At 40.7% G+C, this 26884-nt stretch overlaps 1 protein-coding gene across 2 annotated transcripts; it reads left to right on the forward strand.

The window, feature by feature from the left end:
- Positions 1-839: 839 nt before the first annotated feature.
- ANXA1 (annexin A1) lies at positions 840-24443 on the forward strand. Of its 2 annotated transcripts, none has more exons than XM_075598223.1 (13): positions 840-954; positions 3158-3237; positions 5823-5910; positions 6003-6097; positions 7108-7221; positions 7890-7980; positions 8681-8760; positions 12468-12524; positions 17675-17768; positions 20879-20974; positions 22370-22428; positions 23578-23700; positions 24233-24443. In XM_075598223.1, exons 2-13 carry the CDS (start codon positions 3172-3174, stop codon positions 24290-24292), a joined length of 1023 nt encoding a protein of 340 aa, XP_075454338.1. In that variant the 5' UTR covers positions 840-954; positions 3158-3171; the 3' UTR covers positions 24293-24443. The 2 variants fall into 2 exon arrangements, with proteins under 2 accessions (XP_075454338.1, XP_075454349.1); XM_075598234.1 differs by lacking the exon at positions 840-954 and adding an exon at positions 2044-2171.
- The last annotated feature ends 2441 nt before the right edge of the window (positions 24444-26884 follow it).

The raw sequence follows: 26884 nt of genomic DNA on the forward strand, positions 1-26884 counted from the left end.
AAGCAGGGCAAATTTGTGTGGTTTAATTGTCACCACTAGTGGCCAGTGAAGTTGGTCAGATTTTCTTAAATAGTTGTGGATTCCAGGTTCCTGGTGTGGCTCCAGAAAGGCTAGGCTTTGGTTTGGCCAAAATAACGGCCTCAGTGTCTGGTTCTCCTGTGATTTGTCAGTGGGACAACTATGGTGTTAATTTCTGCTCTCTGGCTTCCAGAATGCATATGAATAATGTTGGCACTTTCTGGTAGTTAAAATGCTCACAGCTAATTGAAAGTGGCAACGGATCATTGTGGCTTCCTATTGACCTACATAACATGAGAAAATTAAACCACCATTTTGTTTCCCCTGAATGGGACTGTACTGGCCCTACATTCATATGTATGTACCTCAGGAACCAGGGGAGGTTCAGAGTTTAAATTTAACTGTTCAGCACCGCATGACCCATGCTTCCAGCATGGTAACCCCCACCCCAAAAAAACCCTGTTGTAATTAACTCTTTGAATGCTGAAAGGGCCACAGCACCAGCGTTACTCCCCTCCGGCACACCAATCATATGATCTGTCACTAACGGAAAAGAGGAGTCCCTGCAATGACTGACTCCATGATGTAGTACAGTAGCTACCTATCGGCACCCGAAAGGTTAAAGGGGATAGTTTTCCATGCATTTTTACATGCATTCATAGCACTGACTAAGAAATGCATCCCATTGTAATGTGATTTTAACTCGTTTTTATGCCACTAGTATGGAAAGCACTACGCAGTGTTTATTTCTATTTCTTGGTGAGATTCAGATTCCGTTTTCTGACGAATATCAAGCTAACCAATCCCTGAACTAAAGAAAACATTCTGCTGTTGCTAGGTGTGGCTTTGCAACGTCCTTATAAAATCAGAAGCCCAGGGCTGCATTCTTCTGTCCTGCAATTTCTGAAGCAGTTACAGCAAGTCCTCTAACCAGTTGTAAGTTTTACCTCTGTTTTACTGTATTTTTCTACCCTTTCTGTCTCGCTGCATATACTTGGGTACATTTTGTACAGTTGTAATTACCGATTTTAATTTGTGTAATTCTAAAACTGTTGTGATTCCTGAATGTAACACTTGTTGCCATCTATCCTTTTTTTTAAGAACTAAAAGCTATAAATGCTATACGTTCAGTTTATTTATTCTGCAATGTAAAGTTTAGAAAAGATATATAAAAGCAGACCGTTTTAAATTGACTCAAGTTTCTCTCTCTTTTTTTTTTTTTTTTTTTTCTTCCTTTTTTGTGGTTTCCAACCATGGAAATGAAAAGATGTTTTGCCAAACACCATGAGTCAGAAATTCCACGCCTTAATTTTTTTTTTTTTTTTTTTTTTTAAAGATAAAAGGCACATTTGACAAATTCTTAATTTATTCTTGCAATTGTACATTCAGTTACTCCTTTACATAAACATAAAAAATTGTCTGCTTGGTTGCAAAGCAGAATACATACAGAAGATTTCATGACGTTAGCCATAAATGTCTTCCTCTTGATCTAGTAGCAAAAGGGGTGTGTGTTTTTTTTTTTTTTTTTTTTAAAGACGGCAAGCCATTTTATGTTTATTTTTTCATAAACAGGTTTTTCTGGGTTTGAGCATTCCTGCTCCACTTTCAGAGTTGCCTGAGCATGTAGAATGCCATCTTCCTACATGTACAGTACACTTTTAATTTGTCTTTTTTTTTTTTTTTTTTCAACGTACTGTGCCTACAGTAAATTCTGCACACCAGTGGTTAAAAAATATTTTCCTTTACATTTTTGTTTTAAGGGTAGCGTGCCTGAGATCAGATACATTGTAAGGAATAGAGATGTGTGAACCAGTCCAGATCTTTTTCATGGAAATTCCAAAATTGTTCATGCAAAATCCGTTCTGTGTAAAATTCACCGATGGATTGTTGGTTTCAATCCGCGTCGATTTTAATCCAAAACTGCCACTGGATACAATATGCTGGTGGATTTATCCACTGATTTTTAGGAATCCAATTCTGGGATTCAGCAATTCACGGTCGGATTCATGTATCTGCAGATTTGTATTCTTAAAATCCGTCAAATCTTAAACAAAACAAAAATGCACAATCTGCAAATTGACACTTGAGACCGATCCATGGACCAAAAGGAAGTGGTGGATACAAACCCACCACCCAAAAATCATCCATCTCTAGTAAGTAACCCCAGTCGTCGTAGTAACAGAAATTGGTTATATCCTGTTGCTAGTCCTATTAAAATAACGCCTACAAATTGCATTGTGTGCAGAATCTGGTAGCTACAGTAGTTGTAGTGCAAAGCGAACTCCTTATTTTACTAGACACACAACAAATGGTAATGTGAACCTACGAAGCTAAATACAGGTGTGGCATGTACAGTACCTGTGGGTTTTTTTTTTTTCTCCCATGGGCTTTGGCTAGAAAACATGTGAGGTAGAGACTCCCTTCTGCCAAGCTTGCTTTTTACATTTAATGCATGTATCCTAGTTTTGTGTTGCATTCCTTTACTATTCATGTTTAGATAGTGTACATTTCAGCAAACTGTTTCTCTGTCTGGATGCCTTCAAAACACTAACTAAAAAGCATGCTACAGATTTTTCCATTGGCATCGATGCACAGATATCACCATATATCACGACCTCAGCAAGTACTGTAGTTTCTTTCTCAAACAATGTCTGTCGCATTTTCACTGTATAACGAAAAGTTTATTTGATTTTGTAAAACTTTTGGCCTTTACCACTAGCAGTATTGACACTGGTGTTCAGAATAGACATGTCTGTAATCCATATATTGCACACTAGCTGCAGTTAATGTGTATCCCCCATTAATAGTTGACTGTTTATGGTAAGTTTTTGTATGGGGTATAGGGTGGGTTTTTTTTTTTTTTTTTTTTTTAGTTGACACTATAAAACTTTCTTACAAGACAGGCTTCTCTGGAGTGTCACATAGCTGATCAAATGGTCCCTGGTCAGTGCTCCGATCTAGAGCTCGGTGCTAGGAGCTGGAAGGCCTAATACATTTCATGCCAGGAGCACGTCATCAGCAGTTCTGCTTTCACAACAAGCCCTTGTAGTTCTACTGTAAATCAGTAATATCATGGCACCAGTAATTAACTAATACTGTAATGATTTTTCTTTTCATGTACCTTTTCCTTTTATTTTAGAAACAGAATTTACCATGTCCTTCGTACAGGAATTCCTGGCACAAGCCTTCTTCCTTGACAACCATGCTGAATATGCTAATGTAAGTAACACTTATTTACCAAAGTTTTAAAATCCATACCCAAGAGGTAACAAGAATGAACACAAATGCAAAACCTCACACAAAGCACTGCTCAAAGTATTTATATTCAAATCCATTTTTCAAAATGTAGTCCAAAAAATTAGCAACAGTGGCTAAGTATAAAGCACCTCATGAGTCTCCCTGAGAAGTCAATGGTGTATCCTGTAATTATGATTTATAAACCATCAACATTCTGTGGTACAGTGAGGGTACAGATTTAATAATTACATAGTTGCATACAAATGAGGACAAACCGGCACAGATGGATACAAAGGCAGCGTGACCCTACTTGTTGGAGCTTACAATCTCGAGGGAATTAAAGACTGTTGAAACAAAGGTGAAGTGGCTGGTCATTGTTGGGCGCAGTATACCTCAGGTTTGAGTATGGTACAGTCTGAAAGCTGATACCATTCTGGCTTGGCGTTGGGTGTTGCATAGTGTGGAGATTGGTCCAGCTGTACAGATGTTCCAAATGGGGTTGGGTGGGAAAATTGGCTGTTGGCGGTATGCCAGATAACTTACTTTTTCAAGGCACTCTCTGAAATGTTTGCGACCGACTGGTCATTTTGGTTTTTGCAATTTGTTTGCTCCTTAACTTCTATTATGCAGCTATAGGTAGTACAAGCACAATATAGGATTGACTTTTCAGGGAGTCTGTCATGATGTGCTTCACTTTTTTTTAATTTTTTTTTTAAAGTTAATTTCCCCAAATACTTTTTGGACAATTGTGTTGAATATGTATTTTTTGTTATACTCGTTTAACACAGTGTTTGTGAGGATATGTATTGCTCCAAATAAAGTTGTTGTACAGCATATAGGAAGACCATGTGCACTCTCGGATCTTACAGTGATAATACTTTTATTGGTAGGTGATCGACCTGTTGGTCCAAAGCAGGGACCTTTATCAAGATGCCAAAGCCACCACAATGAACTAGTATTTATACCAAAAGGGAAACTATATTATAAAAGTGTACTGTTTGTTTAAACAAGTGGGGGGAGAAACTAAAATGTTGTGAGGGTGCTGTTTGTTGCCTAGTAACCCACCAGTGATAGGCATCAGAAAACTAATGTGGAATAGAGCAGGAAAGCACACAAACATCTGGGGGGTGGTGGGGTATGGTAGGGAGAAATCACAAATATCATGTATTGTAATGTGACACATTATAACCACCATATACAGAAACAAAATTCTGAGTTACTCCATGTCTTGAATCTAAGGTAGTGTTTCCCAACTCCAGTCCTAAGGGAACCCCGTCATGTCTTAAGGATATCCCTGCTCCAGCACAGGTGGGTCAGTCGGCGGCTCAGTCATTTTGACTGAGCCACCTGTGCTGGAGCAGGTATATCCTTGAGACATGACCTGTTGGGGTTCCTGGAGGACTGGAGTTGGGAAACACTGATCTAAGGAGACAAACCATTTAAAGCATAGTCTAGATTTTGTCCATAATCGGATAATGCTTCCAACGCAGTGACTGATACCTGGGATACTGTACCTCATTCAAGGGTATATCTAACTAGGTGTCCAGTTGAACACTGGTGGGCAGCTCGGGGTCCAGTAGCCTCTATGATATCCCAGTATAAGTGGGGAGTATTAATCTGCAGTGGACAAGGTGGCACTACCAGGGTGATATGTTGCTTTCATACGTGACTGGCTTCTGCTATGCCTAAAAAATATTCAAGGGCATGAACTTCATTTCAGGACATATTACTTGGAGTCCCATTAAAATACCAATTGACAGCATTGGGTCTGATGACACCTTTAATTTTCAGTGTATGGCGGGGCTCTCATCCTGTGTCAGAGGTAGCAACCTACAGTATCAGCATAAATGGAGTCTTGCAACTGATCTCAGTCCAGTTCAATTCTAGGATTAGTTCTTATTTATTCCTTGGGAGAAACTGAGTAAAAATTCATTACGCTATTCATTCTACAGAGGGTCGGGAGTTGATTATCTATTGTCAAAAAGGGCTTGACCAATAGTTTGCCTTTATAAATGGCTCTCCTGACACTATATATGGCTGAACTGTATCCTGCAATTCACACTAAACATGGTCCATTTTCCCCATGTAATATTGGCCACATCAACAAATCATGATGTACACCTCAAATTAATTGGTGCAAGTATTACGTTGGGTAACTCTTATTGGGTGGACAGTATGAGGATGTTTCAAATTGGGAACTGTGAGGCAACTACAGGTCATGCATTTATAAAATCCTAGTTTAACAGCAAGTAAGTTTTTACTTTTGCAGCATTTTTGATTTATATATGTAAACTTGACTAGTGTAAATACCTTAGTGCAGTTACATCCACAAATCAGACTTTTGGACAATAGCACAAGGGGGCATATGACATTCGGGGAACCTCATTTGGTCTTTGGTGGTTTTGTGAAAGGCACTTCTTTTGCTGTTCATCAGAAGCACCATGGCCACCACAAGTTAGTGTATGCAATGTTGGTCACTTTCCCATGCATAATATAACTATTGTGATTTTTTTTTTATTTTTTTTTCATTTGTTCTGTGATCTGATTGTTTGCCTCTACTTTCCCAGCAACAAGCTAGCGGTGGACTAAATGCCCATTCAGGCTTTAGTGCTTCTACAGATGTTGACAACCTAGAAAAGGCTATGAAGGCTAAAGGTAAACTTGGTATAGATATGTAGTAATTGTTGAACAGAACTAAACTATCAAACAAAAAATGACTATTATTATTTTTTTTTTTTAATTCTTAGGTGTGGATGAGGCAACTATAATAGACATCTTGACTAAAAGAAATAATGCACAACGCCAGGAGATCAAAGCTGCATACCAGAAGTCTAAAGGCAAAGTAAGTACTTGGGCCTAGATTCACTTAACTCCGTTGACTCACTCAATGTAACGTTAACCTAAGTAAACATGTTATTGGTAACACTATCCTTCGTGACTACAATGTAACGTTAAGCCAAGCTTTCTCCCATAAAGAGCAGTGTTAACTAAAATGGTTGCGCTGCAAATGAGGCGTATCATCTAACTTGACTACGGTTAACCATTGTACCTCATGACTCTTCAATGAAATTTGTCATGGCCAAACCTGGTTACTCCCACACACATGACTTCTGCACTGACTGGATGGGTGTAAAACAAGAGTTGGGTATGATTAAACAAACTGCATTATTTCAGTCTTTTTCTCCCCCCCCCCCCCTCCCTTCCCCTGCAAAATCCCTTTCAGTGTATAAATAGGAATAAGGTCAAGATTTGCATAACAGCACATTGTTGGTTAATTTTGAGTAAATCCCACCCCCTTACAGTTGTCATTTTATAGGAAAGCGCGCACTTTGGATGCACATAACAGGTACTACCTCTAGATAGCACTACAACTGTTTAATCCTAATGAAGTTAAACCAGTGATATATATTATCACATTGTCTTGGTAACAGAGTAGATGAGGTTGAAAAGACAATGTCCAAGTTCAACTTGGTCTACATATAGACCATATATATTTATTTATTCTCTCCTCTTTCTTTATTTCTTATCTCAACTTAAGTTTAAACTAATCTTTGAAAAACCAAACTGTTTAATTGTTAATGATATTCTACAATAAAGGCATAATTTAGGAAAAGGGGCTTTGACATGCATAACATTTTTATCGTCTAATTACAATGAAGACACTATCTTCCTCTCCCTGGGACAGATGTTCCGGCACCCCGTCCTCCTCCTCTCTCCTTTGGCTGTGTGGACTGTACAATAAAAATACCCCATTACTGGATGTGTTTTCCATGATAGACAATATTTTTCCAGTGTTTACATAGGACAATCCAGCATATTGCATCACACTGCAATCTGTTTTTGTATTTGTAGCCCCTGGCAGATGCACTGAAAAAAGCTCTGTCTGGCCAGTTTGAAGAAGTTGTTCTGTCCATGCTTAAAACCCCAGCTGAATTTGATGCACATGAGCTGAAGTTCGCCACAAAGGTACTATGTTAATATAATTGAATGAGACATGAAGACTTCTAAGAATAGAAAGACCTAACTTTATGTACTGTCTACTTTCATTGTAGTTTTTTTTATGCACAGAGGTATTAACCAATATATACAATTATTGGGGATTTTATTTAAATATAGGGCAAACTGTAGTCATGAGGAAGACACTTGTGAGGTTTTATAACCTCTGTACTTGTTATATCTATGTAAAAAAACTACTTCCTGGTCTAAACTACTAGAGCTTTAAACTGTACAAAAACATCTTAAACAGTACTGTATATGCTAAAACTCCAATACATGTGCACATTATACCTTGTTAACCACCTAGTTTATGGTTCATTCAGTACATTGCAAGGTACAGTGGTTATGCTGTAGGCTTAGAGCATTGTATATAAACTATAACATTGTTTATATGAGCACATGGCTCCAAGGTGTTTCACGACCTCCATATGCTTATATGCAGTTACATTTGTGTATATTAAAGCTGACTTTTCCCACATTCAAAAGGATCAGTTATAAATAAGGGTACACCTGATGGGGAAGAGAATTGCTCATGATTTTATTATAAATAGTACAAAGCAACATTTTCTCAGGAACATATGCTTGACACAACACAGTGCTTAAATCTGTTTTTTTTTTTTTTTTTTTTTTTTTTTAAGGGCCTTGGAACTTCTGAGAATATTTTGATTGAAATTCTGGCTTCACGAAATAACAAGGAGATCAGGGAAATAAATAAGGTCTACAAAGAAGGTAATTTTTAAGCGTAAATATGGACACCTAGTAGAGGCAAATCTGCTTAAGAACATGTTCTGGGAGTGGGGATGACTTTATTGTAGGGGAAAACTCCATCTAATATGAGGCCCCCCCATTCCAAATTTAGTAATGAACTCGCCAAGCTACCCAGGACCTGAGCCACCACCCCAGTGTTGGTGCCATAAATATAAATGTATAAGCCATGGGAGACACAGGGTCATTCTGGGATTTCACAAAGGAACACCTGACCAATATCTAAAAGCTTGTGTGCCCCATTTTTAGTTTCAAAAGCAGACATCACTCTGTAAGCATTAAATATTTTTTTTGGAGATGCTAAAGAAGCTGCCCCCCCTCCCCACCTCTACGATGTAGCGGTTACATTATGCAGCACCACAGCCTAACTTTTTTTTTCATTAACTGTTACCTGATGCAGCACAAGGGGTTAAGGTAAGGGACAATCAAAGGTTTCATTTGCAAGGCTAAGCACTCCACTATGTGCACATCTGCAGGACATGCAAAATCTTTTGCCTGATTTATAGCTTTAGCCTCATTTTGTAATCGTACACGTGGTAAACATAGCAACATATTTGAATGCATATGGAATTTAATTTGGTTGAACTTCCTCATTACATTCTCGCTTTGTATTTTTTTTAAAAACTTGTTTTTTTTTTTGTTTTTTTTTTGTTTTAAATTGCAGCTTTTAAGACTGATTTAGCAAAGGACATAACTTCTGATACATCTGGGGATTTCCAAAAAGCACTGCTTGCACTTGCCAAGGTATGTTGCAGTAGTATAATATAGTATTTCATTTTACCCAGTGTTGGTGGGATACACTTGGTAGTAATGGGGAATATTATATATCTGGAAAACTACTGCACTTCATTCACTTCAAAGTAGCATTTATCCATTTTGGAAATAAACTTTGATTGCCGAGAGACCTCACACAACCTGAGAACTGATGTGTGCTATCAAGGAGACAATTGGGAGTAAATGAGGTGTGACATAAAACACCAAGAAATAACTCCTATATGTAATGGACAGTGGCATGATCAATAACATATAACCTTTAAGTCAATATACATATGTACTATGAAATAGTTTTCAGTCACTGTGGCCTTGTCCATTATTCTCAGTAAATGTTTTGAATGTTGATGCATAATAAAATAACCCCACAGGGGGCTAATGTCACCTAGCTAGTTTAGTGGTGACAGTATATTCTAAACTTAGGCAGGAATACCTAGATTTTAAACTTTATTCATAGAGGTTGCCTCCCTAAATATGGCAACTGCTAAAATTCAGGGATTGATACCCAAGTCTGACTAGCCACAAAGTTCTAATTGTATGTATAATGATCAGCAGACTCGAATAACTTAAATTGGGATATAAAAAGAACTAATAACTGCCTTGTTGATTGTATCACGTGATTAGTTCGTCCCAGACAATGGAGCACTATGGTGTGTTGATAGATACCGACAGACCCTGGTGTTTGGATAAGGGGTGGGTTATCTAATGTATCAATGTATTTAGCAGAATTCTCTTAGGAATTTATCATAATTCCACATGATTTCACTTGGCAAAAGCGTGTTGAACCTGATGCTTCAGAGTATCAACTATTGACCCATCTAAATGTTGTTTGCACTTTAAATCTATCTTTTTACTGTAGTATCTATAAAGTACACCTGAAAATTCCAGCATTAAATATTTGTTTTAAAATCCTTGGTTCCCCCCCAACCATTTTGCATAGCTCAAATAAGTGCACTAAAAGATATAAGTATTAATAACTATTCATGGAGTGTAGCACACCTTTGAAGGGAGAGGGAGAGAGAAAAAGAAACATATATGGTCATGCAACCTGATGGTCTGATTTACTTTGCTTATTCTTTCTCTGGTGTACTCGGTACTTGATTTGCTTGTTTTGAGCTTTCTATTGACATTACATTGGTCTTTGAGTGCTGCTTTGGTTATTGGGGTGAAGGGAAGTACCTTATGGTCTTTTAAGACCTGAGGGAAGGGGTGTCCCCCTGAAATGTTGCCCCCTGATTACCCTACCCCTTTGTGTGTTTTGTCCCCACTTTTTGTGCCTTTATGTTGTCACACTTCCTTTTCCCTATATTGTTCACCCCAATCACCACTGGATTGTCTGTGTTTTTGCATTAGCGTCGCATTACTCCCTGTATTATCTTTTGCTATTAAATTATTTTTCATTGTGGCATAATCCATAGTACCATGTTTTCTTCGAGTCAGGTAGTGCTGGTACTTTAGACTCTAGCTGTCTATAGAGGTCACGAATAGAAACAATTGGTGTCGTGCACCCGCACCACAGCATGGCCACTCTAATAGGGAAACAGAATGGTTTCCGCTAGATTGTTGCAGACTTATGCCAATTTGAAACTATTGGAATCCTGTGCAATTGTGATAAACTAATTCCATCAGAGTATTCTGCTAAATAACAAATTGATGCCCCACCCCTACTCCAAACACCATGGGTCTGTTGGCATCCATCAACACAATCATCCACCCTTGTCTATGTTGAGCAAATCACTTGATACTGTATCAACAGAGCAATTTTTAGTCTTTTTATATCCCAATTTAAACTACTTGTGTCTGCTGATCATTACACATACAATTGGATCGTTGTGGCTAGTCAGACATGGGTATCAATCTCTGCATTTCAGCAGTTGCCATATGTGGGGAGGTCACCCCTATGGATAACGTTGACATTCTAGGTATGCCTGCTGAAATTGGGAGACTATACTGTTATCACTAAACTGTGACACTAGCCCTCCATGGGGCTACTTTATGCTGCATTAACATACAAAACACTGATATTGGACTAGGCCACAGTGTGTTTTTAATTTTATAGTGTATGGATATTGACTTAAAAGTTATGTTGATCATTCATCATTTCACTGTTCATTTTAATAGTGGTGTGCACCATAATGTATATAGGAGATTCACACAATTTGTTATAAATAAACTTGCTATAAATGGACATCTGAAAAGGAAATGATGACCTGTAAATAATACAAAGATTTATTAACCAGATATATTGAGCCACATTTGTGTGGTCTGAGCCACATTTATGTGGTCTGAGCAGAAATATATTTACAGCTTCCATTGCAGATTGTCTTCCCTGGATGCATTTTTTTTTTTGGTACAATAGTACTTTATTTTTGTTGCTTTTTGCCTCTTTAGTATACTTAATTTCCTACATCCAATCCCTCCTCAAATCAGTGATCATCTTACTATAATAATTGCCGTTGGGCCAAAACCCATATCTTCCTCGCAGTTGTAGGGCAGACTTCTAGTTTTGGTTATACTGTATTGAGGTAGACAGTTTTAATGTGGAATAGAGGGGCAGCAGGAGTGATGAAACAAATGATTGGATGAGAATCATGGAGTCACTCAGTGCTAAACAGCATTATTTTTAGCTCTGGTTACTCCCAGGTTCCAGAGATACTGGTAAAGTTACCTGGCTTAAAGCTCCCTTCAGGGGACACAATAGTTGCCAATACGTGGCTGTAAAGTTGAGTTGTGGTTTCCTATTGCATGACTAATTACATCCACGAGGATGTCATACCAGTAACTTAACTGGTAGGTATCTCGGAAACTAAGGGGTCCCAGGAGCTGTAAAATGCGGTCAAACTCTGGAGGACCCCTGTCCAATCCTATAAAACCAACAGTGGTAAGTGGGGTTGCTTATTTTAAGATGGATCACTATCATGGTCAATCATCTAAAACTATGCTGCAACTTGATATTCAATCCAGTTCTAACAATCCTTCATGTGGATCCTCAGTCGTCTTTCTTGGGCAATGATTTCCTGAGACAATCCTGATGCAAAACAGTAAAACATCTATTTAAAAAAAAATAAAAAAAATTGCTTGTGGCCAATCTGTATTTCAAGATTACTATCCCTTGCATCCTGGATATATTGAGACAAAATCATTGAATGCCTGTTTTTTATAGACCATTGTTTACAAATGTAATTCAGCCTAATTAATTTGAAAGTTCAGCTTTACAGCCCCCAAGTCACACAAGAATTTGACACTACAGTATGGTGCATCTGATATCCTATTAACATCCTAAATTAAAAGAGAAGACTAGATCAAATATTAGCATAGGAATATGATATACTAGTGCAGATGACTTTCAATAAAAATGACACTTTGCCCTAATTGTTACACCCCAATAGTACCTTGATGCACTAGATGTGTTAAATGTTGGAAAGTTTGAGAACTCCCCCAGTATCATTAGGGACCTTGCACATCATGTTCATTTTTAGTTTATATAAAAAAAAAAAAAATTGGTGACAATGGCAACGTTTTTAATGTTCACGGTTATATTTCACTAATTCATAACCCCACTACATTTTTGCATGTTTCTTAAATTAACAATGTTTGTGAAAAATGTCGAACTACTGTAAAACACGAATAGTGTACATATTTAATCACCACCTAGATCTTAACCATGTTTATCCATTTAGGGTGATAGGAGTGAAGATGCTCGTGTGAATGAAGAACTTGTTGATAATGATGCCAGGGTAAGCTAATGTGTTGTAGACTATATTTTTTTTGTTGTTTAACCCATCTTCCCTCCAGACTTTTGTATCGATCGCTACAGTCGGGGCATGCGCCTCATCTGTGAATGTGATGTGGGGCCGGAGCACCTGGACACAATTTTATCGAATTATAACATATCTTATACATATAAATGAATATTGGCCAACCTGACACATGATCCTTAACTGCAGGATCATTGAGCATACTACTACACCTTTATCGTAAAATACAATAGATCACTGCACAAATGGGCTATAGTCTAGCATGGTCAAGCCACTAAGTTCTGGGGGTACTGGCCTATATTTTAGGTTTAGCGGTACCCCGTTGGAAGGTGTGTGGTTGTGAAGCACAGGCCTGCAAGTTGAATAGGTACAAATATGAATGTCATTGGGAGGTATCCTCTGCTGTTGCACTCATCTGTGTGGTCACCCTTGGCTGGGCTCTGTCTTTCTCCTTCGTTCTGCTCTACTGGGCTCTGTTGCACATGCTCATCCAGCTGCTCAGAGCTCACTCAAGGCCCCCCCCCCTTCCCTCAAACTACTGGGTCAGACAGGTACTGACTCCACTCAGGGGAGCTGTTAAGAAGGGCCACCCATTTCTCAGTCCCTCCTTCACCAGCCTTCCTACTGGCTTGCTAGTCAATTGTCCTCTAGATAGAAATCTGCTAGGGGGAAGTCATGGCCGCTGACAGGGTGGAGAGCTGGGACACGTGTACTGGGCGTGGTGACACTGGGTGGCTGGCAGGTACCAGGTCAGACCTGGCTGCCAGCCCTCTCATTGCCACACCAGCTCTTGCCAGTGGTGGGCCTCCCTCACTGACACCAACACTGTCCCCTGCCAAGCTTCTGATGTTGTGCGCTGCGCTCTGCTTCTGGCATGTGTTCCCCGGTACTCCCCGGCATCAGGTTTGGTATTGGACAATCTTGGTGTTGGTGAGGAAGGCCTGCAGCTGAAGAGAGCCGGGACTGGCAGCCATGCTCCCTGCAGCAACTAGGCCCAGTCAGAGGCCCAAGACCATCCCCAAGGTAGGCAAGTATGTGTTTGGCAGGTTGGGGGGGTAGGGAGGGGTGGAAATGAGTGAGTGGGGTAATTGATGGAGAAGGGCAAATAGAGGGTGCTCACAAGGTGTGAAATGTGGGTGTGGGGGGGATGCAAGACCTCTGACAAAGGAGGGCGGCCCAGTCGTAACTAGTCCTGGGCTCCGGAAAAATCTGTCTGGGGGCAGTCAGCCAGTGTTTGTAGGCACAGGGGGGTTACTTATGTATTATATTATCCTAGGTATGTTGCTTTTATCTGCGTCTTGAACAATTTATTTCTCTATTTTTCTTAAATAACTGCCAGAGCTCAAACACATGGACAAATCCCACTTACTGATTGCAGTACAAGTCTTAAGATTAATAGAATTTATGCACAGCTTTCACAAAAGTAAGAAGAAGAATTATGAAGTAAAGATTATTTTTAAATGATTGTGAAGTATGGATTCACAATGCTAGTAGAAAGTTGTGCTAAATTAACAGAAAAAAAACCATGCAAATATCCCTTTTAACTTGCATATAGCATGTGCTGGAAGATCTCCTGTGTACATAACCGGTAAATAAAAATATCACGTAGTGTATTTGCATTTTTCACAGGTTGACAACCTGTTATTGCTTGACAAATACTGCATCCAGTTCTATGAACTTCTTAAACCCGGACTATGTTGTAAAGCAGGCCTGCACAACTCGTAAAGCGAGAAGGGCCGAACTGCTCCAAGGAAAAAAAATTGGGCCGCACGGGTAAAATCATCATCATCATCATCATCCTCATATCTCCCCCAGAACCCCTCACTATGAACCTTTGCGATACTCCCATCTATCTCTCAGACCCCCATCTCCCCCTCACCCACACACATAATACTCCCTCTCCACATCAAACACACAATACCCCCCTGCACACCACACACATCCCACCCCCCTGCACCTCACATCCTTCTCCCCCCCCTGCACCTCACACCACTCTCCCCCCCCTGCACCTCACACCACTCTCCCCCCCCTGCACCTCACACCACTCTCCCCCCCTGCACCTCACACCACTCTCCCCCCCTGCACCTCACACCCTTCTCCCCCCCTGCACCTCACACCCTTCTCCCCCCCTGCACCTCACACCCCTCTCCCCCCCTGCACCTCACACCCCTCTCCCCCCCCTGCACCTCACACCCCTCTCCCCCCCCCCCTGCACCTCACACCACTCTCCCCCCCCTGCACCTCACACCACTCTCCCCCCCCTGCACCTCACACCACTCTCCCCCCCCCTGCACCTCACACCACTCTCCCCCCCCCCTGCACCTCACACCACTCTCCCCCCCCCCTGCACCTCACACCACTCTCCCCCCCCCCCTGCACCTCACACCACTCTCCCCCCCCCTGCACCTCACACCACTCTCCCCCCCCTGCACCTCACACCACTCTCCCCCCCCTGCACCTCGCCTCGCCTCACCCCCCTGCACCTCGCCTCACCCCCCTGCACCTCGCCTCACCCCCCTGCACCTCGCCTCACCCCCCTGCACCTCGCCTCACCCCCCTGCACCTCGCCTCACCCCCCTGCACATATCAAAGTTCGGATCAGGGGGGGGAGCGGCCGCAGAAGAGCTCAGCTGGCTGTGACTTCCCCCTCCGTCCCACGTTGCGAGCGGGGGGTGGGGGTGGTGGGAGGTAGCAAGGAGCGGGCCCTGCGGATGCGCGCCGGAACCGCGGGGAATCGCCGGCATTTTGTTTTTTTCAAAGTTTTTTTTTTTTTTTTAAATCTCATCGAGCGCCACACAGAGAGGCCAGGCGGGCCGCATGCGGCCCGCGGGCCGCGTGTTGTGCAGCCCTGTTGTAAAGCATTAATATGGCAGCCCTAAGCTCATAGGGGATCATGTTAAAATGGATGAGGCGTAAAGTCACACACTGTTCATTTGCATGTCATTACCCAGAATCCCTGGCTGCCGGTTACTATGTGATGGGTAAAGACCGGGTTAGCAACCTGAGACATGCAAAGGCACCACAAGTGGTATTTTTATTTACTGTAAGGTGGAGGGTTTTTGTCACTAATTTGCCCACCATAACTTTTATTTTAAAGGTCTGTACATAACTACCTGCTTCTACCTGACCATTTAAATGTAATTTACAGCCTCTTAATCTAGTGCACAGCACTGTGGTATTGATTTTTGCTACATTGGGCAAGCAATCTTACTGCTATAGCACAAAATGGGGCCCATTTCATGCATATATTATTTAACACACAGAACCCCAGCAAGCTCTTTTTGGGAACCCCTGAGCCCCCACAAAATATGTATGTAGCGGGTGTACCCCTGCGCTACTATAACTACTGATGCTGCCTTCACCTGTGAGGCTAACAAGAGGCCTGAACCTCCGCCACTGGGAGCCTGGGTAATACTTACACACGGTGCAGTGCCTTCACTAATGAGGGATCCCAACGTGGTGGTAGTGTGCCCTCACCAGAACAACCATACAGTAAATACACACACTTACATAAAACAGTATTTACTAAGCATCATAACCTTTGCATAACTCATTACCTAAACATCATTGCATCCCCCTACAAGAATAGCATTACAACATCACATGTCAATCATTGCATCCCCTTTGTCCTTTGAGTAGCAATGTGCCTGGGCACTTAACCCTCAGTGTCCACAAACAATAAAGTGAGTGCGTGTGAGGGATAGCACTTCCCTGTGTTGGTGCACTTAATATACCTTCCTGGTCATGGTCCTGACCAGGATAATCCTTGGTAATCAGCTCTGCAATGTGGTCCCGCGACGCGCTGCTCCTTGCAGGAGTGATTACACCATCTAACTCCCCAGGGCAGGGATCCCCAGCCGGATGATCCTTTGGGAACAGTCTCTGCTATGGAGTCTTATACTCTGGCAGCTCTCACGCTGCACTGGCAGTCCTTCAATGTCCTGCAGCAGCTCTCTGAGAATAGTGGAAGAGTCCCTAGCTTAAGGCCTGTCCCTATATCATGCACTTATATTCTCTACAGTGTTTCAGGGGACTAACTGGGCCCTGGGGGTTTTACCTCCTGCCTTGTCCCTGGAGCACAGCTCCTTGGACATTACCTGCACCTTTAGTGTCCAGGTCTTGATTCCTCACTTCCTGTCCCAGCAGGCAGTTGTCTTTCCTTCAGAAGCAATCCAGCCATCCCATTTGCTCTCGTATGTCACCAGGCATCTCTCCCCCTAAGCATCATGGGAGTTGTTGTCTCTCTGCTGCACAATTAACATTGGGACCGCGTGCGCATAGGACACTGCGCATGCGTGACTCTAATGGCTGCCATGACCTTGCCCCGCTCATGCGCAACCTTCCATTGCTCTTCCAGCCCCTCGCTGCGCATGTGACCCTGCGCTCGCATGCATGCCTAACATGGTGGCGCCCTGGGTTGAGAACCACCGGCGACTCCTTCGCCCTGCATCACCATACTGAGGGGAGAAACTGGAGGGTACCTGGCTACATGTATGTGTCAAAGGAGAGCTATTGAACGTGGCAAAAGTATACAACAAGCGACAGAGGCCCAATGCTGCATCCAATATGACAAAAATACACAGTAAAATACATATATTCTCTTGAAAAAGGGTAATTTCATTTAACCCTTTGGCCAAAGCATTGTAAGCCTGCGAATATATAAGTATTTTTCACGAAGGCATGATAGAAATATATATTTTATTTACACATTCTAAATACCAATTGGATATAAAGTGTGGTTTACAACCTTGTTTTACCTTGATCTGAACCCGCGTCTACCATGTAGAAAATCTGTTTCTGTACCTCCCTACTTCCTCCCAGTCTCAACCGCAATTTTGACCTTTCTGTCGTGTCTGATTTCAATGCATCAGACAACTACCACTTAAGAATCCAGTTTGCAGACTATTCCACATTTCGTTTTCCCATTTTGTTCCACTCTGTTACGATCCTGACTTTATTTGTTTGGCATTTCTGTCTTGCTTGGTCTTTAATTTCCTCAAGATATAATCTGTCTGGTAGAAATCAGACCAGTTGTACTAAATGGAGCAAAAATGCAATACAGTTGCCCTCTTAAATGGTCACACAATGGCTACTAGCCGTTCTTGAAATGTACCTTGTTTTTGTTTCAGGCCTTGTATGACGCTGGTGAAAAGAGAAAAGGAACAGACGTGACTGTGCTCATCACCATTCTTACCACTCGTAGCTTCCCGCACCTTCAGAAAGGTTTGTTCAAACTATTTGGGACATCACTTGGGATGTTTGAAATCTGACATGATAAAAACAATGCAGATTATTTCGTCAAAGTTGATATTTGGTACACTACACAACACCGGCACATAGTACTGTATCCACCAATGACACTAAACACACAAACTACACAAATTTATACATTTCTGAATAAGATATGCACTTTGGCCTTTAAATAACTTGCCTGAAACGGTTCAAAGAAAACAATTTATGAATTACACAAATCATATAATATAATGCATAGTTTGCAGTTAACCAGCCATTACCTAATTACTCCCTGCGGGCTGTATTTTGCTAAGCAGCCTTGTGAAGGTTGTGGCCATGGCAGGAAGAGACTGCATTTGTAGGGCCATAGAGAGCCTGCTATTGCTGGCAATGGTACACGTGTCTGTCTAATAATAAAAACACAAGCCCACTGTCAGTGTGGTCTCTCCAGCCTACACCTTCCTGGTCAGACCAATATAAGCAAATAGAGTAGGTCACATGCATAATTTCCATACGGACTTCCAGTTTTTTGCTACTTTTTAAAGAAGAAAAAAAAACAACTTGCCTTTTTTTTTTTTTTTTTTTAAATTGGGTAAGAAAAAGATACAGAAATACAACATTGTTAAATCAGTTATCAGGGGGGAGGGGGTTGGATACAAAAATGAAAAGTGGAGGGTGGGCAGGGGAGGATGGAACAGCAAGTTGACTAGGCTTCAAAAACATAATAATCATCAACATAACATACTTTGCCTTTCCAATAGGGATTCTGGAGCAGCCTCTGTATCCATTATGGGGTCTGTCTCTGAGGAAACCGGGGTGGTGAGGAGAATTTCATAAGGTAGAATAGTGGTGGGCTGGGGGAGGCAGCCAGATAGACCCTCTGGTCGTGGTGTAGGGGTGGTTTTGCAAAATTACAAGCTGAGGGAGATTATGGCTACATTTCGGATGCCTAAAAACATAATCCAGGGTAGCCATACTTTCTGGTAATTGTCGTAAGTGTCATTTAGAAAGCTAGTGAGTTTTCCATCATACAGTACATACAAACCTTGTTTCTAATTAACAGGATTGGTGGTAGTTTATCATTTCAAACGACCTGCTAGGGTGCACCGTGCTGCTGTGATAAGGAGTTATTAGCTTGTTTTCCACCCTAGTGTAGCCTTGAAGTGGTTTGTTTAGTAGAAACAGCCATGGATCTAGGGGATATCAGAACCCATAATCTGGCGGATCCAAGATCTCTCTAATTTATAAAATATAATAATTATTATATCCCATACCTGCTATATTACGTTAGACTTCTCAGCATTAGTCGGATGTGAGAACAAATAAAGCATTGACCATTTCACAACGGTAAAATTGGAGGCAAAACCACAAATATTGGGAACACTATTTTGAAAAGTTTCTCATGTCTACAGTTCTGGTTTATTGCAGATCCCTTCTAGTTATTATCAGTTTAATGTTGTACTTATTACTTGATGTAAACATAGATTGAAAGTTCATGAGCAATGTTCATGTTTTCTTTTTAGCTGCTTCTGTTACAATAGTGGACATGACCTTTTTTGTTTTTCCCATTATGCTTGCTACAGTCATATGCAAATGGCAGCACCAGATTCATGATTACAATTTCAGATTTCCCCAGTTGGTTGAGAATTTGACAACTGCCCCTTAAATGCTTACAAAATATATTTTCTGCACACAAAGTTGCCTGTAAGAATATTTTTGGTTTTGTGAGCTTAAAGGACAAATATCTACTGTGCAAAATACATAATCCATTAACACCCCAAAAATAAGCATTCAGTATAATTTTTTTCGTAACCCTTCTAAATTACTTCCTAAGGAGTGATCTGATGGAGACTGATTTATAGACCGCATTTTAATCATGAATGAGTCATGTTTAGCTGGAAGGCTTCTGATCTGTTATCAGTTTTATTCATAGGAAAGACTTTTTTTTTTTTTTTGGTCTGGGTGTGTTCTGCATTGTTCACAGATTTCCATATGTGGGCGATACAAAGTGGGGTTTAAAGGAAGGCTGTGTTCACTTTCAAATCACTTCTTTAAAATATTCAAAAGGGTGTGAGCTGATCTTCATTCCCCTTGCTTCAAAGTTCCCTTGGCTGCTGCTACCACCTCCCAGGTAGCTTAACTTGATGAACCCGACTTTCAGGTTATAGACAATAGGATTTAAGTTGCTGGTTTGACGCCCCTAAACTTAATCCTGCAAAGGATTTCAATGTTGCACAAGAAAACCAGAGGCTGGGTCAGACACTGAACAGAAAACTGAAAAAATTAATGTAACTTAATCTTGTATAAAGTATAACAAAGATAGGCGCAATCCAAGCAATATCCTAAATGTGTTTAAAAGAAAACAAAAACCTGTAGTATTGGATAATACGTATTACACTATATATATTTATTTATATTCGACTCTTATTGCCATTTTTAATGAGTTAATACAGTAGTGCGCAAACTGGGGGTCGTGGCCCACGAGACTGCCTGCTGGGGGCGTGTGGTTTAGAGTCCCCGCGTGCTTCCCGAAGGCCCTTAAATTGAGCGCTGGGGGAGCTGCGGGGCCTCTGTAAACCTTTACTTGCCTTGGCTCCACATGCGTCATGACGCCGGAGCTGAGGAAAGTGGGGGCGAGGGGGGGCACGGTGTGAGGACCACCGGCAGGGGGCACAGGGAAAAATGAATTGATTTTTCTATAGCCGGTTTAGCACAACTCCCCAGCAGTGCAAGATGTTTGTAACACTTTCCTATTTGTGATTTGTTGCAAATATTCCAAAAGTTTGAGCTACAAACTGTAACCATGGATAACGTTACCTTTGTAACACAACACTGACTGAAGGATTGATTTTGAAACTGGAAGGTAACCATTTGTGAACCCTGGGAAGCATGATTTTTGCGGATCCATCACAGAATAACAAATTGATCGGCAGCTTAAATAATTGGTTTTCAATAAAGATTTTCAAAGTGGACAGTGGACATGACCTTTTGTTTTTCCCATTATGCTTGCTACAGTCATATGCACATTATTTAGCTGCTTGGATTGCCTCTTTGACATGGTAAAAATAACTTTCTTTTTTTTCATTTTTTTTTTTTTTTAGTTTTTCAGAGGTACACCAAATATAGTAAGCATGACATGAACAAGGCACTGGACCTGGAGCTTAAAGGAGACATTGAAAGCTGTCTCACTGCTATTGGTATGTATTACATTGTAACCAGAATCTAGTTCAAAATGTTTAGTATGTTTTGAGCGGCTGTTTCTTGAATCTTTTGATTGCTTTGGGCTGTTAAAGCGTACACTACTGTACTATATCTGTTTTATTAGCCCATTTCTGGAACACCAGCATTCTGTAATTTATAGCAACCCCTCTAGGATTAATCTGGTATAGGTGCTGGGAGGGTGAGCAATGATTGGGATCCTACAAGTACCTTCCTAGCAGAATGGGATCACTTATAATGTACAGTATCCAGTGCTGTGAAGAAAATGAATGTTCTAGAATACAATGTAGGATTTAACTTTTCACACGTAAGCATTAAAAAAAGTGTTGCATCGATCATGGCCAAAGGGGTACGTTTTTATGCTTTGTCGCATCTGCCACTGCAAGCTTTAATTTGCTTCCTGTTAGCTACTGTTAGTTTCTGTTATTCGCAAAACAGTTTAAATCTTTAATTGAGGTCTTGAATAATGACACGCAAACCACTTTGGTCCGGTGTGATTTTTACTTCAATTAGCTCTTCATATAAAAGTACTTTAACACAATCTACAGCTTTCCAAATAGCAATAAACTCCAATAAGGAGTCTGAGCTCGCTCTTGCAATACTGCCATTGTCTTAAATATTGGTTAAGTAATCCCCTCAGAACAGGGTATTCGTGGCCAATTACCTGTTCTGAGGGGATTATTGGTATTTAGGGCTAAATGTAGGCTTATTTTTATTTTTTTTGTAATTTTTCATAAAACATAAACTTTTGTAGTCATATTGATATTTTTATCAGCATGATTGTCTACATTCTTATGCTTTTACTGCAAGTTTATTAAAAGGAAATTGTACATACTGTACACTGTCTTCACACCTCCACCCACAAAACACACTGCCACCACTCCCCCTCTACACACAGACACCAACAAAATAATCTGCTGCCCCCTCTACAACCACAAAACACACACCAATAACACACTTTGTTGACCAAATTACACCCACAAAATACACAACACACACCTTTCCCCTCACTCTCCTGTGCAGAGCTCTCTGCAGACATGGAGGGGGAGGAGTCGGTGCCTTGCTGCTGCCGCCTGTCCAATCACCTCCCCTGTGTACTGGTCTCGCTCTGTGAATGAGAACTGAAAGCTGATTGGCTGAAAAACTTGGCAGGGTGCCAAAAAGCCCGGGTCATTACTGATTGGTTAAAATTCCGGGCATTATCCAATCCGAGCAGGGATTTCAATAATGCCCCAAATTTACCAGCTTGAGCCTATAACAATAAATCAAGATGTCCCTTACCTGATTACTGAGTTTTTGTAAGGGTTTTTTTTTTTTGTTTGCAATTAAAGCACTTGTAGTAAGACATGTTTGTTTAACCTTTTATTCTACAGTGAAATGTGCTGCAAGCAAATCTGCTTTCTTTGCTGAAAACCTCAACTTGTCTATGAAGGTATGTTTAAACATGTTTTTGTGATGCAAACCCAGATAACTACACTTTGGAAAAGTACTACCATAGTTTAATCAGGAAATCGCTATTTGTAATGCAGCTTTTAAAAGAATTACGGATAAAATGTTAAAGCTGACAGCTACACTATATAATCTATACAATTCAAACTTGGCTACCCATCTTGTTTGAATCTAGTAAATCTACATTATTATTATTTCTAAAAAAAAATCTTTAATGTACTATTTGTCATGTAAATTACATTTTGACCAGTTTTTTTTTGCCATTCAACAGAGCATTTATGTTGCTGATTATCCTTGATCTAAAACTAGTTGTTCATTGGAGTGAATGTAAAAATATACATGCATACCACTTGTGGAGTTTCTAGTAGAAATAAGCACCGTATTTCCTCGATTCTAAGACACTTTTTTAAAAAAAATTCTCACATGTCTGAAATAGGGATTAGAATCGATGTACAAAAAAAACTGCTAGGGGGTGCTGCACAAGGATGGTGCTGCAGCTTTCAGCGTTTTACCAAAAGGCACAGTAGCCGGCTGCTTTAACCACTGGCCCCCGGCCCGCTCTTCTCTCCCCCCCCCCCCCCTGTGACACACAGTTGATGCTTGCTTTTTGGGCTGAAGTGCTGGCCCCCCTGCAATGCACAGATTTCAGCAGTGTGGCTGCTGGCACCACGAGGCCCCCTCTGCGACCCACAGTGGTGCAGCGGCACCAGGAGCCATTCGCCCACCCCCTCTCTGCAACTTGCAGCATCTCCATTTCCTCCTTCCCCCCCCCCCCCCATCCATCCATTTTCTCTCCCCATTCTGTCTGCCTCTAGTGTAGATAAATTTATGCTATTGTCTGCTAGTTTAAAAAAAAAAAAAATTCACATTTGATAGTGGAATTTTTTTTTCCTCAATTTTTTTTATTTTTTATTAAAGTTCGTCTTGGAATCGAGGAAATACGGTATTAATGGTGGATTACAACTTGGGATACATAACTAGCTGTATAGGTTTTAATGAAACAAAATAATCTTAATACTCTCTGCTACCACACATTGAAAGATAGTATGAAGACCTCACTGGTAGAGTAGTGGTTTATATTGTAATATGATAAAGTAGTAACTTGCAAAACTCTTGTTTACATTCTGCTCAGGGCTCTGGAACTCGCGACAAAGATTTAATTCGAGTCATGGTTTCTCGTTCCGAAATTGACATGAATGAAATCAAAGTTCATTACAAGCGACTCTACGGAAAAACTCTTCGCCAGGCCATTTTGGTATGTCTTGTGTTATATTCTTGTGTTTTTTTTTTTTTTTTTAGAAACTCTAACTTTTCCTTTTATAGAATAATCATCCTTCCTTGCCCAATGCAAATCTTTTTTTCTATTTTAAGAATATTTCTAGTCAGACCAGATTTTAAGATTATCAGATTGCAATAGCTGTTAAGCAGCTCCAGGAGATGCCCATTAGGACAAAATAGTGGTAAAACCTTCCAGACAGGATAAGATGTAGTGTTCATGGTGTGATGACATCACTAGAGGAGTTTGCATTATGGCATACACCTACCCGGACCTGTAGTAAAGGCATAAACTCGCCTCCTCGAGCCTAGGGTCACCTGTGATTTATCTGGAAATAAACTCTTGTACGCTGCACATACAACTCCCTGCGTCACCTTGACACAGCATCGTAATCCAGAAGCTGCTCTGATGTCCAGATTTTAAGTTTGACTGCAGTAGAAAACCATGTTTGTTCTAATTGCTGAACAGTTGCTTGAAAATAACTTTACTTTTTTTTTTTTTTTTTTTACAGGATGACACCAAAGGAGATTATGAAACCATTTTGCTGGCTCTTTGTGGAAGTGATAATTAAACCTTGTGTCACTGTTTATTTTACAAAATTAAACAGTGTCTTTTGGTTCAGATGTGTTAAAAAATATGCGTCAATGTAAATGCGCTTTTTTTTTTTTTTTCAAAATAGAAAAACTGTACATCTTTATCATTAAAGCAAGTCAGAGTCCTCATTCTGTTGGTTTAATGTTGTATACTGAAACTGGTTTATTCATTTATATACACTAACATGTTGGGCACTTAAGTACATTGCATTTATATGCGCTATTCAGGCCAATTATTGATTGTAAAAGTAATGCACGTTCAGAAGATTGATACACACATCTTTCACTTGGTCTTAAACCCATGGTTCTCCTCCAGTTCGTAAAGCACTATTACCTTTGACATGGTTCTCTTATAATTAAACTGAAAAGGTATTGACTGTTGTATGACTGGCAGAATCCACAATTGCCCCTTTGCATGTAAGCCATAGCACTTATCTCCCACCTTCCCATTGCACAAAATAAAAAATGCCAGGATGCAATACAGCGTGAAATTGGCCATAGCTTTCTAATTTATAGGTAAATTATGGGGACCTTATCAGCACATGTAAGAATTGCAGACAAATGTATATACCAGCCTCGTGGGATAAAGCAAATGACAACCAACCTTCCATGAACAGCCACTGCCTTGCCACAAACTATTGAATATTGGCATTGCATCTACCTCCATGAGAAGGCAATACCAAACCCTTCTATCAATTATGGTCTGTAGCACCCACTCCAATGTGGGCACCAGCATCTTCTGCTGCTTACAATTGGACTCTAGCACTAAATCTGCCTCCATTAAACTAACCCACCCACACCCTGTCACCTAGCATGGGCAGTAACAGTACCTTTTCCACTTTACAAATCTGGGAGAAGTAAGCCAGAACCGCTGAAGTTATAATATATTGTCACACCACGCATATTTCCATCCATGATTTACTGTGTTTGAGGTTTTTCTTTTTTAAACTTCGAAACAAATAGCTTCCCCATTCCATAGACATATTGCCTCTTCACACCCTTAACCCAATATTGTTAACCCAATATTGCTGGTAGTGTTAGTTACTGACAGTCAAACACTACAGTAGAATATTTAACTTCACATCCCTTTTTACACTTTTTTTTTATTTTATTACTACTCCACCCCTCACACTGAGTCAACACCATGATCTCCACTCCTCCAACCATTTCAAATGGTTTTAAATATTAGAAGTGTCACAGCACTCCCTTGCACAGGTGAATTGTGTGTGGAGTAACGTGTTTTTTATTTATTTTTTAAATCTGCTGACATTCTTGGACTAGGAATTTAGTGAATCGTAGATTTCATTCGTTGTCAGCTCTCCAAGTTAGTGCCACATTTGTCAAGATGTGTAACTATTTAATTATACAATTTTACTGTTTAAGCCTGTTACCTGTAACATCTGAATTGTTAGAGCCGACTACAATAACATGGGTCATTGTAAAGTTATAACTTCTCTACATAACATTAGCAAAGTGATGTCTTTTTACTTTAGCCTGTATTGCCATGTAAGGAAGCGATGAGTGCAAGCTTTTCATTGCAACAAATTAGTGTTTGCACCTGATTCACTGCTGAGAAATACTAAATGGGCAACATTTTTAAACCATGAAATCTAGGGAAAATTTGAAAGAGCCTTTCATAGGCTGCTTTCTTTTTTCTTTCTCCCCCTTTTCCCCCCTCCCCCCCCACATTCCAAATTTGTTTGCCTATTCCAGACCCTGAAATATTGATTTTCCTAGAGAGTAGAGGGACCTATTTTTAGTAGTAAAACACTTGATTCTCGCTCCAAATAACAGGCATTTATTAAAAAAGAGCACACTTTAGATACGCAAAGTAATTTTAAATGACACCCCACACCGCCATACAATATTTTCATTTAGACCTACTATATACTGACAAGCCTAAGGGCATCATGCAGTAAGCGGCGGAAAGGCACTTCTCGCCACTTTCCCGCCAAAAAAGCCTATCCGTATTCAGTAAGGAGCGAGATTAAAAAAAAAACGCCAGTTTGGCTGGCGTCTTTTTTTTTTTTTTTTTTTTTTTTTTTTTTTCCCGCCGGCGAGGCGATAAGGCACTTTTCGCCTAAAAATTAAACATTTTCCGCCACGCTGTATTCTAGGAGAGGCGAGTAGCTAAGCGGAGCTATTTGCCACTCTAGAATGGCGTATTTCAGGCGAATCAGCCACGCAAGAAAAAGATGGCAAGTTGCTGCTTTGAGGCAGCGGATGAGTGGCGGATCGGCACTTAGAAAAATTTCTGCCCTTTTTCCTGGCTGGGATTGATGCCGGGGGTCTCCGGAGCTGACACCATTAATACCAGCACCGGGGCCCCCCAGCATGCATCCGAGGCAGGACAAATGCATTTAAAGCCCACTTCATTACCTTAGCGGTTAACCGCTAAGGTAATGAAGGGGGTTTAAAGAGCCGTGCCAGGTTTATTGTGGGTAGTGGGGGTGGGTGAAGGGGGTATTTGGCCCTTGTTGTTTAGGGCTTGCTGGGGGGTTGTGGGTGCACTTAACCCCTTCACGACCGTGGCGGGTAATACCGCTACAGTAATGAAGGGGTCAAGGCCT

The sequence above is a fragment of the Ascaphus truei genome, chromosome 1 (genome assembly GCF_040206685.1).
Source record: "Ascaphus truei isolate aAscTru1 chromosome 1, aAscTru1.hap1, whole genome shotgun sequence".
Taxonomy (NCBI): domain Eukaryota; kingdom Metazoa; phylum Chordata; class Amphibia; order Anura; family Ascaphidae; genus Ascaphus; species Ascaphus truei.

Excerpts from the sequence above, each read along its gene's own strand:
- ANXA1 (XM_075598223.1), top strand. The coding sequence starts at position 3,172 with ATGTCCTTCGTACAGGAATTCCTGGCACAAGCCTTCTTCCTTGACAAC. Across the intron at positions 3,238-5,822 it reads ACCATGCTGAATATGCTAAT|CAACAAGCTAGCGGTGGACT; the intron begins GTAAGTAACACT and ends CTACTTTCCCAG. Across the intron at positions 7,222-7,889 it reads AGCTGAAGTTCGCCACAAAG|GGCCTTGGAACTTCTGAGAA; the intron begins GTACTATGTTAA and ends TTTTTTTTTAAG.